Raw genomic sequence first — 17,924 nt, 5'->3', positions numbered from 1 at the left:
TCCCAGCTAACTGTCCCTACACCTTCAGTACACCTTGTTCCCTGATGCTGATGGAGCCCACTCTGCTGCTGGTGGCAGGTCCACATGTTCCTGTTCGCCCATTTGGACCTGGACCTTCTGTTTCTGCCCCAGAGACCATTCTGCCCTTCCTTCTCTGCAGCCAACTATACCTCTCCTCTCATCCTTCTTTCTCTGGAGGTCTGATCACTACAGCAACAGTTTCTTCTCTGCTGCTGGCTTGGGCTTCTCATCTTAGCAATACTAACTCTGTAGCATTTCTCTTACCCACTTCTGTAGCCTCTGAACTCTCCTGCACTCTCTTTAACTTGTATTCATCATGGAAACCACATAAAGTACAGAGGGAAGATCCAAGATGGTGGTACCAAGAGGACACTGTCTGACAAGCAGGACAGCAGTGATTGCACAGTGACCAACAGACCAAACTGTAGGCCCTAAAACACCAGCAATTGTGTTTCTCAGGTGAAAGGAAACCCCATGGTGTGGGAAGTGATCGGGTCCATCACTTTAGCTCAGGTCACCCAGCTAAAACCCGGAAGAATTCCTGGGTCCCAGCCAGCATTCAGTTGCCAGCCCAGAGACACGCCTGCATGCCCAATTTACTGTCCCAGACAGAACTGTAGACCCCAAAACACCAGAGACTGGGTTTCCCTTTTGGGAGGAAACCCCACGGTGAGGGAAACATCAGGTCCAACCTCAGGATACCCAACTAATCCCTGGAAATGTTCCTGGGTTCCAGCAAGCTCAGAGCTCTAGCCTCCTGCCACATGTCTATGTGCTGCGCTCACTTGCCACTGATTACCATTTGGGTACTGGGGTACAGAGCTCCAATATCAGACCTACAGACATCTGAGACCCACAGGATCAGCCCAGATGCTGCTCCTAAGCATAACGTGTCTTCCTAGCTAAACTTACAAAACCACAGTGTAAGAGCAGCAGCAGCAGCTCACTAAATTCATAGTAAGAAATCCAGTGGCAGGGCAGGACTTCTCTTGGTGAGAGGATAGCCCCCTGACTACCCCAAAGGACCATACACCTGAGGTAAGCTGTGGCAATTCTCTGAGAAGCACCCACCATTCGGTAACCACACCAAAAAGCTGAGAAGGCCTCCTCCAGGAACAACCATCTTCCTGCCAAGGGAATTCTCCCCACCCCAGGATTCTAGCAGGTACCAAAAACTAACAACCAACACCTGAGACAGCCAGATGGGTAGAGGCCAACATAAAAGCACAACTAACAAAAGCCAAAGCCATATGGTATATCCAGAACCCAGTTATCCAGAGTAAAGTAGCCCTAGACACCCTAATATAAATGAAATTCAAGAAGATGACCTTACATCTATGCTTACAAAGAAGATAATAAAGGAAACAAAAAAATGAGTAAAGAAATAGAGGAAGATAAAGTTAAAGAGATTATGGCCATCTATAAAGAAATACAGAAAGATGCAGCAAAACAGTTTATGGCCTTCAGAGAGGAAATAATTAAATCACCAAAAGAGGAAAATTCAAACAAACGGGTGAAGGAATTGAGGGAAAATACAGTCAGACAGGTGAAGGAAATCAACAAAACAGTTCAAGATCTGAAGAAAGAATTGGAAAAATTAAAGAAAACACATATGGAGGAAATTATGGAGAGGGAGAACTTAGGGAAGAAAACAGGAACTACAGAGGTAAGCATAAACAGACTATAAGAGATGGAAGAAAGAATATCTCTGTACATCACAGAAAATATTAAATCTAAAAAATTCTTGACACAAACCATCCAAGAAATCTAAGACAACATGAAAAGACAAAACCTAAGAATAAGAGGAAAAAGAAGATTCCCGCCTCCAAGGCCCAGGAAATATTTTCAACAAAATCATAGAAGAAAAATTTCCCAGTTTAAAGGAGAAACCTATAAGAATGCAAGAGGCCTACAGAACACCTAATAGATTGGACTAGAAAAGAAAATTCTCCCACCACATAATAATCAAAACATACAAAGAAACAAACATACAAAGAAATAAACATACAAAGAAAAAATACTAAAGGCTGCAAGGGAAAAAGGCCAAGTAACATATAATGGCAAACCCATCAGAATCACACCTGACTTCTCAACAGAGACTATGAAAGCCAGAAGGGCCTGAACAGATATCATGCAGACCCTAAGAGAGCACAGGTGTCAGCCCAGGCTACTATACCCAGCAAAACTCTCAGTGATCATAGATGGAGAAAACAAGATATTCGACAACAAAAACAAATTTAAACAATACCTACCCACAAATCCAGCCTTACAGAAGATACTAGAAGGAAGACTACAACTCAAGAAAGCTTAACTGCATTCAGAAAAACACAGGAAATAAATAACCTTACTACAACAACAAAACTAAAAGTAACCAAGCACACAAACACACTACCACAACCAACATCAAAATAAAAGGATCTAATAGTCATTGGTCATTAATCTCTCTCAACACCAATAGACTTAACTCGCCAATAAAAAGACACAGACTAACAGAATGGATGCATAAACAAGACCCAACAATCTGTTGCATACAAGAAATACACCTAAGTCACAAAGATAGACATTACCTGAGAGTAAGGGGCTAGTAGACAGTTTTCCATGCAAATGGACCCAAGAAGCAAGCAAGAGTAGCCATTCTAATATCTAATAAAATAGACTTTCAACAAAAATTAACCAAAAGAATGGGGAAGGTCACTTCATAGTCATCAAGGAAAAATTCCACCAAGAAGACATCACAATCCTGAACATCTATGCCCCAAATACAAGGGCACCCACATTTGTAAAAGAAACATTAATAAAACTTAAACCACACATAGATCCCCACACATTAATAGTGGGAGACTTCAACAACCCACTGTTAACAAGGACAGGACAACAAAACAAAATTAAACAAAGAAACAATGACACTAACATATGTCATGTATCAAACGGATCTAAGAGACATCTACAGAACATCTCATACAAGCAACTGAATGGCTCACCTGGAATCCCTAGGGGAAAAAAATAATCAGATACATCTAAGAAGAGTAGATAGCTGGAAATAATCAAACTCAGGGCTGAAATCAATAAACTAGAAACAAAGAGAACAATTCAAAGAATCATTGAAACCAAGAGATGGTTCTTTAAGAAAATCAACAAGATAGACAAACTAACTAAAAGGCAGAGAGACACTATTCAAATCAACAAAATCAGAAATGAAAAGGGGAACATAACAACAGACACTGAGGAACTCCAAACAATCATTAGGTCTTACTTCAAAGCCTGTATGCCACAAAATTTGAAAATGTAAATGAAATGGACAATTTTCTTGACCGATTCCACTTACCAAAGCTGAATCAAGACCAGGTAAATAAGTTAAATAGTCCTATATCTCCTAAGGAAATGGAAGCAGATATCAAAAGTCTCCCATGTAAAAAAGCCCAGGGCCAGATGGTTTCAGCACAGAATTCTACCAGATCTTCAAAGAAGAGCTAACACCAATACTCTTCAAACTCTTCCACAAAATAGAAACAGAAGGAACATTACCAACCTCATTCTATGAAGCCACAGTCACCTTGATACCTAAACTATACAAAGACCCAACAAAGAGAGAAAATTTCAAGCCAATTTCCCTTATGAACATTGTTACAAACATACTCAACTAAATACTTGCACACCAACTCCAAGAACAATCAAAATTATCATCCACTATGACCAAGTAAGCTTCATCCAAGATATGCAGGGGTGGTTCAATATAAGGAAATCCATCAGTGTAATCCACCATATAAACAGAAAAAAAAGACCCTTGATCACCTCCTTAAATGCTGAAAAAAGCATTTGAAAAAAATCCAACACTCATTCATGTTTAAAGTCCTGGAGAAATCAGAGATACTTACCTGAACACAGTAAAGGCAATATACAGCAAGACTCCAGCCAACATCAAACTAAATGAAGAGAAACGTAAATCAATCCCACTGAAATCAGGGACAAGGTAAGGCTGTCCACTCTCTCCAAATCTCTTCAACATAGTTCCTGAAGTCCTTGCTAGAGCAATAAGACAATTAAAGGAAATCAAGGGGATTCAAATTGGAAAGGAAGAAGTTAAAGTATCACTATTCTCAGATAATATGATAGTATATATGAGTGACCCCAAAAATTCTACCAGGGAACTCCTACAGCTGATAAACACCTTCAGCAAAGTGGCTGAATACAAAACTAGCTCAACAATATCAGTAGCCCTACTATATACAAAAGACAAATGGGCTGAGAAAGAAATTAGGGAAACAACGCCCTTTACAATAGCCACAAAAGACCTAAAATACCTTGGTGTGACTCTAACCAAGCAAGTCAGACTTGTATGAAAAAAACTCCAAGTCTCTGAAGAAAGAAATAGAAGAAGATATCAGAATATGAAAAGATTTCCCATGCTCATGGCTTGGCAGGATTAACATAGTAAAAAATGGCCATCTTAACAAAATCAATCTACAGATTCAATGCAATTCCCATCAAATTACCAATGCAAATCTTTACAGACTTTGAAAGAAAAATTCTCATCTTCATATGAAATAACAAACCCAGAATCCCTAAAACAATCCTCTACAATAAAAGATCTTCTGGAGGTATCTCCATCCCTGATCTCAAGCTGTACTATAGAGCAACAGTAATAAAAACTGCATGGCACTAACATAGAAACAGACTGGTGGATCAATGGAATTAACCCACAAATTAACCCAGAAATAAACCCACATACTTATGGACATCTGATTTTTGACAAAGATGCCAAAATCATACAATGGAAAAAGATAGCATCTTTTTGTTGCTGGTCTAACTGGATGTCCACATGTAGAAAAATGCAAATAGAACCATATCTATCACCCTGCACAAGTGGATCAAAGATCTCAACATAAAACCAGATAATCTGTTGGAAGAAAAAGTGGGGAAGAACCTAGAACTCGTAGGCATAGGAGACAATTTCCTGAATAGAACACCAACAGCTCAGGCTCTAAGATCTACAATTAATAAATGGTATCCTGTGAAACTGAAAAGCTTCTGTAAAGCAAAGGACACTGTCAACAGAACAAAAGGACAGCATATAGACTGGGAAAAGATTTTCACCAACACTACATCCAATAAAGGGCTAATATCGAGAATATATAAAGAACTCAAGAAATTAGACACCAACAAACCAAATAATCCAATTAAAAAATGGGGTATAGAGCTAAGCAGAGAATTCTCAACAGAGGATATAGAATGGCAAAGAAACACTTAAAGAAATGCTCAATATCCTTAGTCATTGGGGAAATGCAAATCAAAACAACTCTGAGATTCCATCTTACACTTATCAAAATGGTTAACATAAAAAACTCAAGTGAATTTCTGCTTCTGGGATAAAACACACAGGGTATATACTCACTCATAAGTGGATATTAGACATATAATTTAGGATAAATATACTAAAATCTGTACATCTAAAGATACTAATCAAGAAGGAAGACTCTGGCTAAGTTGTTCAATCCCCATTCAGAAAGGCAAAGAGGATGGACATCACAAGAGGGAGAAAACAGGAAACAGGACAGGCGCCTACCACAGAGGGCCTCTAAAAAACTCTACCCTGCAGGGTATCCGAGCAGATGCTGAGACTTATAGCCAAACTTTGGGCGGAGTGCAGGGAATCCTATGAAAGAAGGGGAAGATAGTAAGACCTGAAGAGGACAAGGAGCTCCACAAGGAGGGCAACAGAATAAAAAATCTGGGCACAGGAGTCTTTTCTGATACTGATACTCCAACCAAGGACCATTCATGGAGATGGCCTGAAACCCCTGCATAGAGGTAGCCTATGGCAGTTCAGTGTCCAAGTGGGTTCTATGGTAATGGGAACAGGGACTGTCTCTGACAGGAACTGATTGGCCTGCTCTTGGATCACCTCCCCCTGAGGGGGGAGCAGACTTACCAGGTCACAGAGCAAGACAATGCAGCCACTCCTGATGAGACCTGATAGACTAGGATCAGAATGAAGGAGAGGAGTAGTGGACTTGGGGAGGGACATGGGTGGAGAAGGGGGAAGGAGGGTAGGATTGGGAGGGGAGGAGGAAGGGGGCTACAGGGGGATACAAAGTGAATAAACTACAATTAATAATTAAAAAGCTCAAGTGACAACACATGCTTGAGAGGATGTGGAGAAAGGGAAACCCTCCTCTATTGCTGGTGGGAGCACAAACTTGTACAACTATTTTGGAAATCATTCTGGAGCTTTCTCAGAAAATTGGGAATAGCACTACCTCAAGATCCAGCAATACCACTCCTGGGTATATACCCAAAAGATGCCCCACCATTCAATATGAACATTTGCTCAACTATGTTCATTGCAGCTTTATTCGTAATAGTCAGAATCTGGAAACAACCCAGATGTCCCTCAACGGAGGAATGGATACAGAAATTGTGGTACGTTTACACAATGGAATACTACTCAGCTGTTAAAAACAAAGAAATCATGAAATTTGCAGGCAAATGGTGGGGACTAGAAAAGATCATCCTGAGTGAGGTAACCCAGAAACAGAAAGACTTACTTCACTTATAAGCTGATATTAGCCATATAATATAAGATAGCCATCTACAGACCTAAAGAAGCTAAACACTAAAGAGGACCCTAGGAAGAATGCTTAAATCTCATTCAGAATAGCAAACAGGATAGACACCAGAAGTGGACGAAGAGAGGAAATAGGGTGGGAGCCTACAATAGAAAGTCCTCTGAAAGGATTCACCCAACAGGGGATTGAAGCTGATGCTGAGACTCAGGGTCAAACTTTGGGTAGAATGCAGGGAGTCTTATGAAGGAAGAGAGGGATGAGGATAGGGCCACATGGAGGGGACAGGAGCCCCACAAAGAGACCAACAAAACTAAAAGATCTGAGCCCAGGGGTCCTGCAGAGACTGATGCACCAATGGAGAACCATGCATGTGGCCAATGGGCAGCTCGGTCCTCATGTGGATCTCTGAGAGAGAGAAACAGAACCTCTATCATGAACTCATTTGCCTGCTCTGTGATCACTCGCCCCTGGTGATGTGGCCCTGTCAGGCCATGCAGGAAGAGGATCCAGGCAGTCCTGATGAGACTTAACAAGCTATGGGCAGATGGCAATAGTGGAGAACTCCCCCTTTCAGAGGACTAGGGGAAGGGGATAAGGCGGAAGAAAGAGGGGGTGAGACTAGGGGGAGTTGAATAAATTGTGAAGAAAAAAATAAATATAAAAAAATTTAAATTGAAACAAATAAAAAAACAACAAAAAAGAAAAGTACATAGAGATGTATTTATTGACTGTGTTCTCTGTGATGTATGATATGAGAGTTAATGTTGGTAATTAAGATATACTAGTACTGGCTGGAGAGATGGCTCAGAGGTTAAGAGCATTGGTTGCTCTTCCAGAGGACCCAAGTTCAATTCCCAGGAACTAATGGTGGCTCATAGCCATCTATAATGAGACCTGTGCATACACAAAAAAAGATAATATTAGTAAGTAATGTAAGTAAGAAGCTACCTTTGCCTAGGCCAGATTACCCAGATAGGCAGGATAATCCAGGAAATTGCTACTACAGAAACTGCTGTACCTTGTGAATTTAGTGTTATTCCAAAACGTCTGACATTGTGAAAGGCACAAATATGTCTGTTTCTGGAATAGCGCACTCATGACAGACAGTCTAAACTAGTTAAATAGCATATACAGTTTACAGACAGCTTTCAAACAAGATGGCAAGGCAATATTATTGGGGGAGGAACAAAATATTCACTCGTATGTGTATGTGTTTTAACTATCTGCCATGATGTGACCTGCTCTGCCCTGCCTCCTGTTGTGGGGGGTTGAATACTTCTACTCCTCCATGCTCCCCCTGTCATGGGAAAATGAACACATTTTCCTTATGTTGTTTCTGCCAAGCATTATGTAACCATAACACAAAGTTGGAATGACATGCTATCTCTTTGGGGATACCTGCCCCCATTCTCTGAACAACATAATATTTTACTCTCCAAATCACTTGTTTATTCAGAGGGCCTCACAACCAGCACAATGGTGCATGCAGCATTCTTGGAGGCAGAGGCAGGTAAATTTCTGTGAGTTCAAGGCCAACCTGGTCTACAAACCAGAACAGCTAAGGCTACACAGAAAAACCCTGTCTTGAAAGACCAGCAACAACAACAAAATAAGACAGAGCCTCACTATGTAGCTCTAGCTGTCCTGGAATTCATTATATAGACCAGGCTATCCTTGAACTCACAGAAATCTGACTGTCTCTACCTCCAAATGCTGGGATTAACAGTGAGCATCACGATGCCTGGCTAATTCTCTGATTCTTTAATCCGGAGCTGAAAACAGCAGTAGAACTACAACCTGAAGGGTGGCCCTTTGTGGTGCTTCCCACCCCTTAGGCCAAGCACTAGCTCACACATGTCCATTTTCTGGGTTCCCCTTTTCCAACTTACCAGAGAGTTTGCCTTCTGGGAAACACTGAATGAGAAAGAGGCCAAAGTAGCCCAAGAGCTCTGGATGCAGTCCAAGTTTATGCGCCACCACCTTAGGCAGGAACAAGCAAAGGAGGAATGTTAGGGTAATAGCCATACTTCGGGACTGTAGTGGCAGGACTGAAAGGGGCACAGCAATAGCAAGTGTTTTTGCAGGCCAGAAGACATTCAAAAAATCATTTTTTTTTAATCTAAAAATGGCTCATACTTGTTACAGTTTGAATCTGAAATGGTGTCTGCAGGCTCATGCATTCGAACTCTTGATGCCTAGCTGGTAGCACTGTATTTCAGGATCATGAAAACATTTGCACCTAATGCTATTGTAAATTCATGGGGCTGGGACTTGAAGGTTATCAGCTTGTTTCACTTCTGGCTTAAGTGTAATTTGCTGTGACTTTGGTTCAGTGAAAACTCCAGATACCCTTAAGTGTGACTTACTGTGGCCTTGGCTCCATGGAAACCTCTAACTCTAGGTCCAGGACATCAACTGCTTTCATTTCAATGTCTGTGGTTTCATGCTTACCACAAAATGTGTCCTCACAAAAAATGTACCTCCACTCACTTTTCCTCAGCAGGGACCACAGGCCACTGCTCTCCTCCATCTGGCCTACACATTTAAGACTTGGCTTGGGAACACAGGGTTTTCCCTACCCCACAATTGGGCAGAGGGGAGGGCCCAGGAGGCAGAGCTGCTGATAGCCACATCTGAAGCAGAGAGAATGATGTAGGGTCTTTGTCAACCTCAAAACGACTCGAACTCAGGTCAGGCCCTTGGTGACCTTATGCAATGTGGTTTCTGGGGCATCCTGCATGTGAGAGAAGTCCTCAAGAAATCCCCTGCCACTCTCTGCCAGGCAGTACCTACCACTACCCACTTGGATATGACCTGTTCCAGACTCTGCCAGGCACCACCCTCCTTCTTGCTTTCATTCATGTAGCATCCTGAGACAGAGTCTTCCGCTTATCGCCAGGGCTCAGCCTGGTCAATCCAGGGAAGTAGCCACAACCCTTGAAAGTCTCAGGAAGGGTAAAATCAAGGAGGTCCCCAAGGATGGGCTATTCCATGGCTTCCTCAGCCTGTTCCCCTTTTGGGGTGACTTATATGCAGCACCTCTGCAGAAAAATCATCCACAGATAAAATGATTGTCAGAGAACTTCTGGAAGGTAATTGCATCCAAGTCTCTGCCTCATACGACCTGTTTCTGCATTTCCTGGAGCTGAAGCTAAACAAAGTTTACCTCCAGGACCCTTTCAGCCATATCGGATGTTAGAATGTCCACATTAATGCTCCTTCCATTGGGCAGAAATACATCCAGAGCAGCTTTCGTGGTGGTGATATTCAGCGTGTGCTATAAATAAAAGAACAGCAGTCAGTGTCCACACCCATCACAGAGAGGGCGAGTGGTCCCTGCCTGTCTGCATTGTGTGCAGGGAGATGGTGCCTAAAGCAAAGAAATCTCCAGTGCAGAGACTGAGTATAGGTCCTTTGGTGTGACAGAGCAGAGGTGAAGAGAAGTCTGGGGAGGAATCAAGGCAGAGCACTAGTGTAAGGTCTGAATTCTTTCCAAATAAACAACAAAGCACCCATTTTGGAGGGAAAATATTCTGATAAAAATCATCCATATCTTGCTTGGTAATCTTGGAATTAAATTAACTCACTTTAGATTCCTCTAAGCACCCTAAATGTCTGGCTTTGTGGCACACTGGATGGATAGGGCTTTCCCCCACAGCAACCAATTCCACCCTCATCCCCACCCCTTTTTGAAGACAGGGCCTCACTGTATAGATCTGGCTGTCCCGGAATTTGCTCTGTAGACCAGGTTGGCCTGGAACTCACAAAGATTGGTCTGCCTTCACCTTCAAGTGGATTAAAGGCAAGCACCATAACATCTGGTTGAATATCCCAGTACCAGAAATTCAACTCAGTGCTGGCTTGATTTGCCTGGCATCGGTATAAGACACTTATTTCATCTTATTACAAATTCTGGAGGGCCTCATGACTCACAGTCTCCATAATTTTCCAGAATGACTTGAAGAATTCAGGGAACAGTTTCCTTCCTACTGCCAGCATGTTATAAGGAGATGGCTGGGACAGAGCTAAATGAAGAGACACTTATGGCAAGGTTTGTGGGGTCTCTGTGTGGCCCAAGCACCTCCATGCCTTCTGCATTCTGGAAGTTCTCTCAACTCCACTGTTTTGGGGGATCTTGTAGAGGTTCAGCTATCCCTGGCATGGGACCTTGTGTAACCCTGGACTGATCACTTCCCTCTCTGTACCTCACTCCTTCAGCTCTACAATAGGGTATAATAGCGTCCAGCTCACAAGACTGCGGTGAGGGATCAGGAGAGGATGAAAGAGGAACATAGAGCAGAACCCATTATAGACACTCAGGTAGGTGTCATATTTATTGCTTTCCTCTTGTTAGAGGTAGGATTAAAGAGAAAGTTATATAGCTTGACTTTCACTTAGTGGTAACAGATTTTTTTTTCTTTCTTTTTTTTTAAGATTTATTCATTATTTATACAACATTCTACCTGCACACCAGATCTTACTATAGATGGTTATGAGCCACCATGTGGTTTCTGGGAATTGAACTCAGGACCTTTGGAAGAACAGTGAGTGTTCTTAACCGCTGAGCCATCTCTCCAGCCCCAGTGGTAACAGATATTAAATAAAGCAGTCAAGAATGCTCCAGCCACTCATTTGGTAGCATTCTCACCTAGAAGGCATAAAGCTCTGGTTTGATCCCCAGCACACAGAGACTGTGTGGTGGAGAATCAGATGTCCACAGCATTCATTCCTGAGGTACCTTATCCAGGAAAGCTCAGGCATGAACTCACATGTGCCACACTTCTGCTGCTTCAATGATGCATCTCTCTCTAGGGGAAATGGGGAACCCATGGCTTCCCAGTGACCCCAACAACAACAACACAATAAGGAAAATGTCATAAATAAGTTACGTTGTCCTAAGCTCCCACAGGTGCAGAGCCCCGTTTAATTCCTTCTTGGCCTCCTCTGTTCTCAAACCTCCTTCACATGGCTCCTAGGAACACTGGGTTATCAAGCAAAACATGAAGAGATCTCCAGTCTACAAACTAGTTTTGCCTTTTCAAAATCCATTTGTCTTTAAAGTATACATGGAACGAAAATCCAGTGAAGTCTGGATACACAAGGCAGGGAAGATTGCGTGGAGGTACAGGGAGCTGTATCCACTGAAAATACCTGACAGTATGAAGGATCAAGACTCCAAATCCAGGTTCTATGGGTTTGAATCCATATCTTCTGGTTACTAGGAGCATGTCAACCCAAAATAGCACCTCTCTCTACATGTCATGAGAAATAAGAGGGCACATGAAGCCCCGCATACCACACATTTCTTTAGGGTCAAACCCCCTTTTACTTTTGCAGCTGGGTTTTCACTGTCCTCGATGGAACCTTTCCCATACTCTCCCAGCTCTGAGACCTGAAGGAACCACAGGATTGTTTGGCACTAAGCACTCAGAGGCCATAGGCACCACACTTATCAGATGCAGTGCAGATACCCAGGTGGCAAAACTGCCTTGTGCCTGCTCTGTGAGCTCCTCCATGGTCTGGCAGACCCCTGCACTCCTGGTTACTACAGTTCTTCAGCTCCCACTAGCCCTGCAGCAGCAATCTCACTGCATGAGCTCAGCCACCCTTTCTTTTCTGTACCGATGACATTTGTGTGCTGCTAACCCATTACCCAGCTCCAGCAAGAGGTCAGCCTGTGAGATGGGGTACAGTGAGATGCAGGCCAACCCTCCATGAGGACCAACTTTCCTTTCCAAGTATTAGCCCCGAGCCCTGCCCCCAAAACACACCTCCAGATTATGTTTGTTGTTTCATCTCAATGAGAGGGGAGCTAGATAATATATATTCTCTGTCAGGCCTGCTCTGGAAAACTTCATAACCAGCATAGACATCACCTTTTAAAGAACATCTTCCCAACCATGGCTCCTCCTCACTCGGTCTCACATAACCTCATAGAAACAACAATATGTGTGGACTTTATTCAGGTAAAGGGGCATAAAGTCGCTGGAGCCAGCCCTCCAATGCTAGGGCTGAGGAGATAAACATCTTGACAGGTTGCTAACTCCCTCCAGTATTATGGCCATGCACCAGAGTGCTTGATCTAAGTCTCGATCCATGAGACAGTGCAATGCAGGACCTGGGACATTTATTTACACACCTAGAAATTTTTCTGTCACCCCAAGCGAGCAAAGTCCATGAGCCAATCTGAGCATCGTTTACTGGTGCCTCTGTGTCTCTAGAGAAGAGCTGATTGACAGTAAACCCTTAATACATATTTGTTGAATGTAGAACATATAAAATATGTAATTGAAATATAAAATATGAGATAAATCAAAACATGGTGCTCAATAGGACAATATTCCCAGTTTAAACTTAATTTTATTTTCTTTTAAGAATTTTAATATAAACCTCTCTTAAAGACATCTTCAGAGGGTTCCCCAACCCCCTTGTGCTTTACTAGCAAGCACAAAGACTTGGGTTCAGTCCTCAGCTCCAGAAAAAGGAGGAGGAGGTGGAAGAGGAAAAGAAGAAGGAGAAGAAGGAAAAAGATAAGAAAGACAGTACAGTGGAATGGAACCAGTCATGACACTGGAAGCAGAGGACGAAATCCATTGTACATAAGCTGTCTCAGGGTTCAGCCAAGCCAAGAGCACAACTCAGGAACCATCAGAAGAAATATGTGGTCACTCTATGATCATGAAAGACTAACTTCCAGCAATACCAGGAAGAGGAAATGGGCCTGATGTCAGCGATAGAAGTGCTGACCTCTCCATGAGCACTGTGCCTCCAATGAGTGTCAGAGTGTTTTGGTTTAATCCTCAAAGCAACCCCAAGAGGCAGGAGCTCTGCTCCCTGTTCTTCAACTGGAGAAACTGATATATAAAGAGGCTTAAAAAAAAAAAACTCAGTGTTGTTGCCACACATAATCCTAGCAGTTAGGAAGATTGAAAGTTCAAGGCCAGCCTGTGATACACAGTGAGTCCTGCCTATCTCAAAAAGTATAAAAGAAAGGAGAAAAAGAAATGGGAAAGGGAAGAAGAATGGGATAGAAAAATCATGAGAAAGAGAAAGGGAGGAAAGAAGGAAAGGGATGGAATGGAAGAAGAAGAATCTGAATGAATCACTCAGAAATCACAATCTGACCATCCTTACTGAGCCAGATTCACAATCACCAGGTGAGTCTGGGGCTGCTGATCTAAGTGGACAGAGCACTTGAAATGCTGGGTCACTATAAGAGACACTGCAACTTCTGCACCAGTGCTAGACAAACCAGAGCATTAATGAGAAAAGCTTAGAAACAAGATGGAAGATCCAGAAATAACTCACACTCTTGTCTTAATGATAACCCCTCTCCAGCCATATGCATCAGCCAACAGCTAGCTCAGGAGCCAGAGCCATTGAGCTGATAAGAACTGAGCTATGATCAATCAAAAGAATGCAAATGAGGGAAAAAGCATGACCAACATATGACACACACATGCAGTGGAAGCATGAGTTCCCCTAGTGCTCCTCCCCCATGCTGCCACCCCTTCCCCATGTAGATATGGGTGATGCTGGAAACAATGTGTCTCCCTATGAAGACAGAGAGCAGAGAGATGCTCCAGCTTAGAGGTTGGGAAAATGAATATAAAAGTGAGCTGGCAAAGCTCATAGAAAACAATGGAAGAAAAAAATAAAGCCATTACCAAAGCGAAAATTGCATCAGAGCCCAGAAAAGAGACACTACATAGAACAGCTGGTGGGAAAACCTTTTGTATAAAGTTGGGAGGTCAAAATACTGAAGACCTAGAACTAGGCAAAAACACTTTAAAATTATTGGAAGAAGGGGGCTTAGTGGTTAAGAGCACTGTCTGCTCTTCTAAAGGACACAGGTTCAATTACCAGCAACTATGAGATCTGGTGCCCTCTTGTGACCTGCAGGCACACATACAGATAGAGCACTCATACACATAAAATAAATAAATAAATCTTTTTTTAAAAATAAAATTATTGGAAGAATTAATACAAAACAAAACAAAACTCCACAACACTGAGAGCTCACAATCCTTTCTTTTCTTTCTTTTTTTTTTTTCCCACAGACAGGGTTTCTCTGTGTAACCTTGGCTGTCTTGGAATCGCTTTGTAGACCAGGCTGGCTTTGAACTCACAGAGATCTGCCTGCCTCTGCCTCCCAGAGTGCTAGAATTACAGGAGTGTGCTACCACGCCCAGCTCACAATCCTTTCTTAAGAAGAAAAGCAAAAGCTGTAGTGTACTCCCAAAGAACTGTTCAAACTTATCTTTATATATACTGACATACAATGACCCACAAGACATGGATTTAAAAATAAGTGGTTTTATTTTTAATTCTCTGTTGTGTGTGGAAGCAGAGGCCAGAGGAGGCATACCTGGAACTGAAGTTACAGGTAGCTGTGCATCATCTGACATGGGTGCTGTCACCCTAACTAGGGTGTTCTATTAGAAAAGGAGCCAATCTTAACTACTGAGTCATCTTTCCAACCCCAGATTTCAAGTTTTAAAAGCAAGTTTTAAGAAGTAAAAGCCAGGTACATGCTTATAATCCCAGCACACAGGAGGCTGAAGAGCTTCAGACAAGCATGAACTACATGAGTTAAAAGGGCAACCTGGAATACACAGTGAGACAATCTCTCATAAAAGAGAGTATGTCTTATATGTACCTATATGTAAAATAAAATATATATTCATGTCCTTGGATATGCACAGATTATATAGAAAGACTACACACACTAAACTGAAAATAAGAGTTTTCCTGGGGAAGGAGGCTGCGGGTAAAGAAGTTTGTATTGTGCACACTCTTATGAATTGTCCTACCATCACCATTACTATATCAGCAATAAAAAGAGAGTGTGTTTATGTAAGCTACTGGGAGTATGTATAAGGGCTGCAGACATGCAGAATGCTTGCCTAGCATCATGAAAAAAAGAAAGAAAGAAAAGAAAAAGAGTGGTTACAAAATAAAAGCTCTCTACTATGGAAGGCTCCAGAGTAATTTCTCTATTAGCATGGGTCTGTTAACACATGCACACATGTGGACCCCTGTGTTTATAAAGCTGTGAGTCTTTGCGATTCTGGTCAAGGTATTATTCCTCCCCCTCTCAGGGGTTAATTTATGGTATGGATCTGACAGGAGGACCTGGCAAGTTCACGTTTTATATTTTTGCTTCCTATTTGGGGGCCCTGTTTCAGGAGGCTGTGAACCCTTTAGGAGGTCTGGCCTATCACTAGAGGTGAGCTTTGGAGCTTACAGTCCAGTCCATGGCTCCCATGTGTCCTCAGCCTTCTATCTGCAATGATATGAGCAGCCATTCTCCAATATATTCTCCTGATGCTGAGACTTTCCCATCTTGACAGACTGAAACCCTCTGAAATTATGAGCCAAAATAAACATTTTATCTTTGTTTCTATCTGGCATTCCGGTCACAGCTGTGTGAAAGTAATTAATACAGGAATCTGATTCAATAATAAGTTACTGTGTTCATTTTTTTTTCTGTTCAGTAAATGTCCCACCTAAGGCACAAAAATGCTTCCTCATGTACAAACAGAATTAAATGCATGATAAACAAACAGCTTACCAAAGTTCCAGCCTAGGTGGTGAGGGACCAGTAGTTCCTTAGAAAGTTCCTGGAAAGGGAGCTGGCAGCCTTTGTTCAAGCTGTACCTTGTCCATAGACAATAAAGTTAGGAAGATAGGCAGGCAGCATCTGGCAGGGCCTGCTGTCGCACTGTCTGCACCATGGTGCTCTTGGAGACTGCAGCTACAGCCACTGGGGCTCATCTCAGTATGGGGTCCCTGAGTGCTAAAACTCCAGCTATTTCTCTGCCTTTCTTGGGACCAGCACCAGAATGTGTTCCACACAGGATACACAGAACAAGGCATCTGCTTAAACCATAAGCCAAAGTCTGAAATACACTTCATCTCCCCTGTCGGATCCAAACACAAAGCAGCTTCTAGCCTACGAAAAAGGAAATGACTTCACCACATCTGGAACACCTGTCCTCTAGGACACCGACAAGCTCTGCAGAGGGATGATGGCTTCAGTAGGGAAGAGAGGCTTACCAGCTGCACCATCGTCAAAAACTCAGTGAAGACATCACTCCTCCTTACATGAGGGTCTGCAGTGACTAAAAAATATGAAAAAGCAAATCACATAGTGAGCACAAGCTACGTGAGATCTGCTAATTGCTGTCTGAGATCTTGCCCTAGCCATGTGGCCTTCCAGAATGTAAGGGAGAGTTCTCAGTACAGGACAACGCACAGAGTCTGCTTCCTTGAGGTGCTGTTGGCAACATGAGTCTATCTTGCCAAATCCCAGGAGCCTCAGTTCACTCAAGCCACCTTATTACCATCTGGGATGATGATAAAACTACTACAAGAAGCGAAAATATAACACAAGTTGGGTCTAGATAGCCAATTCAGTAAGTCACTTAGTAATCTGAAAATTTTCAGTCTACCTGAGAGTGTTTCTTCATGTGAAAGAGTGTTTCATCAAGAGGGAACCCCAGAGAACCAACACTGGCTGGGATGTGGTTCTGGTAGAATGCTTACTTAGAGTGTGCAAGGCTCTGGGTTCAGTCTCCATTCTCTCTCTCTCTGTGTGTGTGGTGTATATATGACAAGGCAGAGGTTGCAGAGATGACTCAGTAGATAAGAACCCTTGTTGCTCTTGTAGTTCAGTTCCACACAGTGTCTCACAACCATACACAACTCTAGTTACAGGAGATCTGATACCCGCTTCTGACCTCCAAAGGCACTAGGCATGCACATGGTGCACATACATACAAATAAGACAAAAAAATGCACACACATGGAATAAAAATAAATCTGAAAATAATGTAAGCTACAAGCAGCCAAAGAGGTTCTGTTTATTTATTCATTTCAAGACAGGGTTTCTCTGTAGCCCTGGCTGTCCTGGAACTCCATCTGTAAACCTGATTGGCCTGGAACTCAGAGATAACCTGCCTCTGCCTCCCAAGTGCTGGAATTACAGGCATGCACCACCACCCAACCAGCAGCCAGAGAGATGTAAAGTATCTCATTCCTTCCTCCCCTTAGTAGACAGCAAGAGCCATATGGGGCCAGAGCAGAGCCAAAGCAGGCTGAATCCTAAGTCCCCAAAGGACCAGCCTGCTTCCTTCAGGCCATCTCCTGCACCTACCTGAGCTAAATTTGCACACTTGTACATATCTCTAAAATTCCTTCTTTTTTCCTGTTTTCTTTGTGTTGTTCATTTTACCAGAGAGCATTGAAATCAGCACAGAGCTGAACTGATCCAAGAAGGCCATGTGTTCCATGCAAGCTAAAGGAGGCAGAGTAGATAACACACACACACACACA

General features: G+C 42.6%; 1 protein-coding gene across 1 annotated transcript in view; it reads right to left on the bottom strand.

Moving 5' to 3' along the window:
* The window catches only part of Snx31 (sorting nexin 31), a 57,903-nt gene that overhangs the window by 30,737 nt on the left and 9,242 nt on the right, over positions 1–17,924 (bottom strand). Inside the window, exons 4-6 of the mRNA XM_055626723.1 lie at positions 16,647–16,711; positions 9,754–9,864; positions 8,477–8,567 (exon numbers count right to left, since the gene is read on the bottom strand). Coding sequence (XP_055482698.1) covers positions 8,477–8,567; positions 9,754–9,864; positions 16,647–16,711 — 267 coding nt within the window. The remainder of the gene's footprint in view (positions 1–8,476; positions 8,568–9,753; positions 9,865–16,646; positions 16,712–17,924) is intronic.

This window comes from Psammomys obesus, unplaced genomic scaffold, assembly GCF_907164565.1.
Source record: "Psammomys obesus unplaced genomic scaffold, mPsaObe1.curated_primary_1811, whole genome shotgun sequence".
Lineage (NCBI taxonomy): Eukaryota > Metazoa > Chordata > Mammalia > Rodentia > Muridae > Psammomys > Psammomys obesus.
Note: the sequence above shows the minus strand (reverse complement) of the source record. Positions and strands in the feature narration are given on the sequence as shown.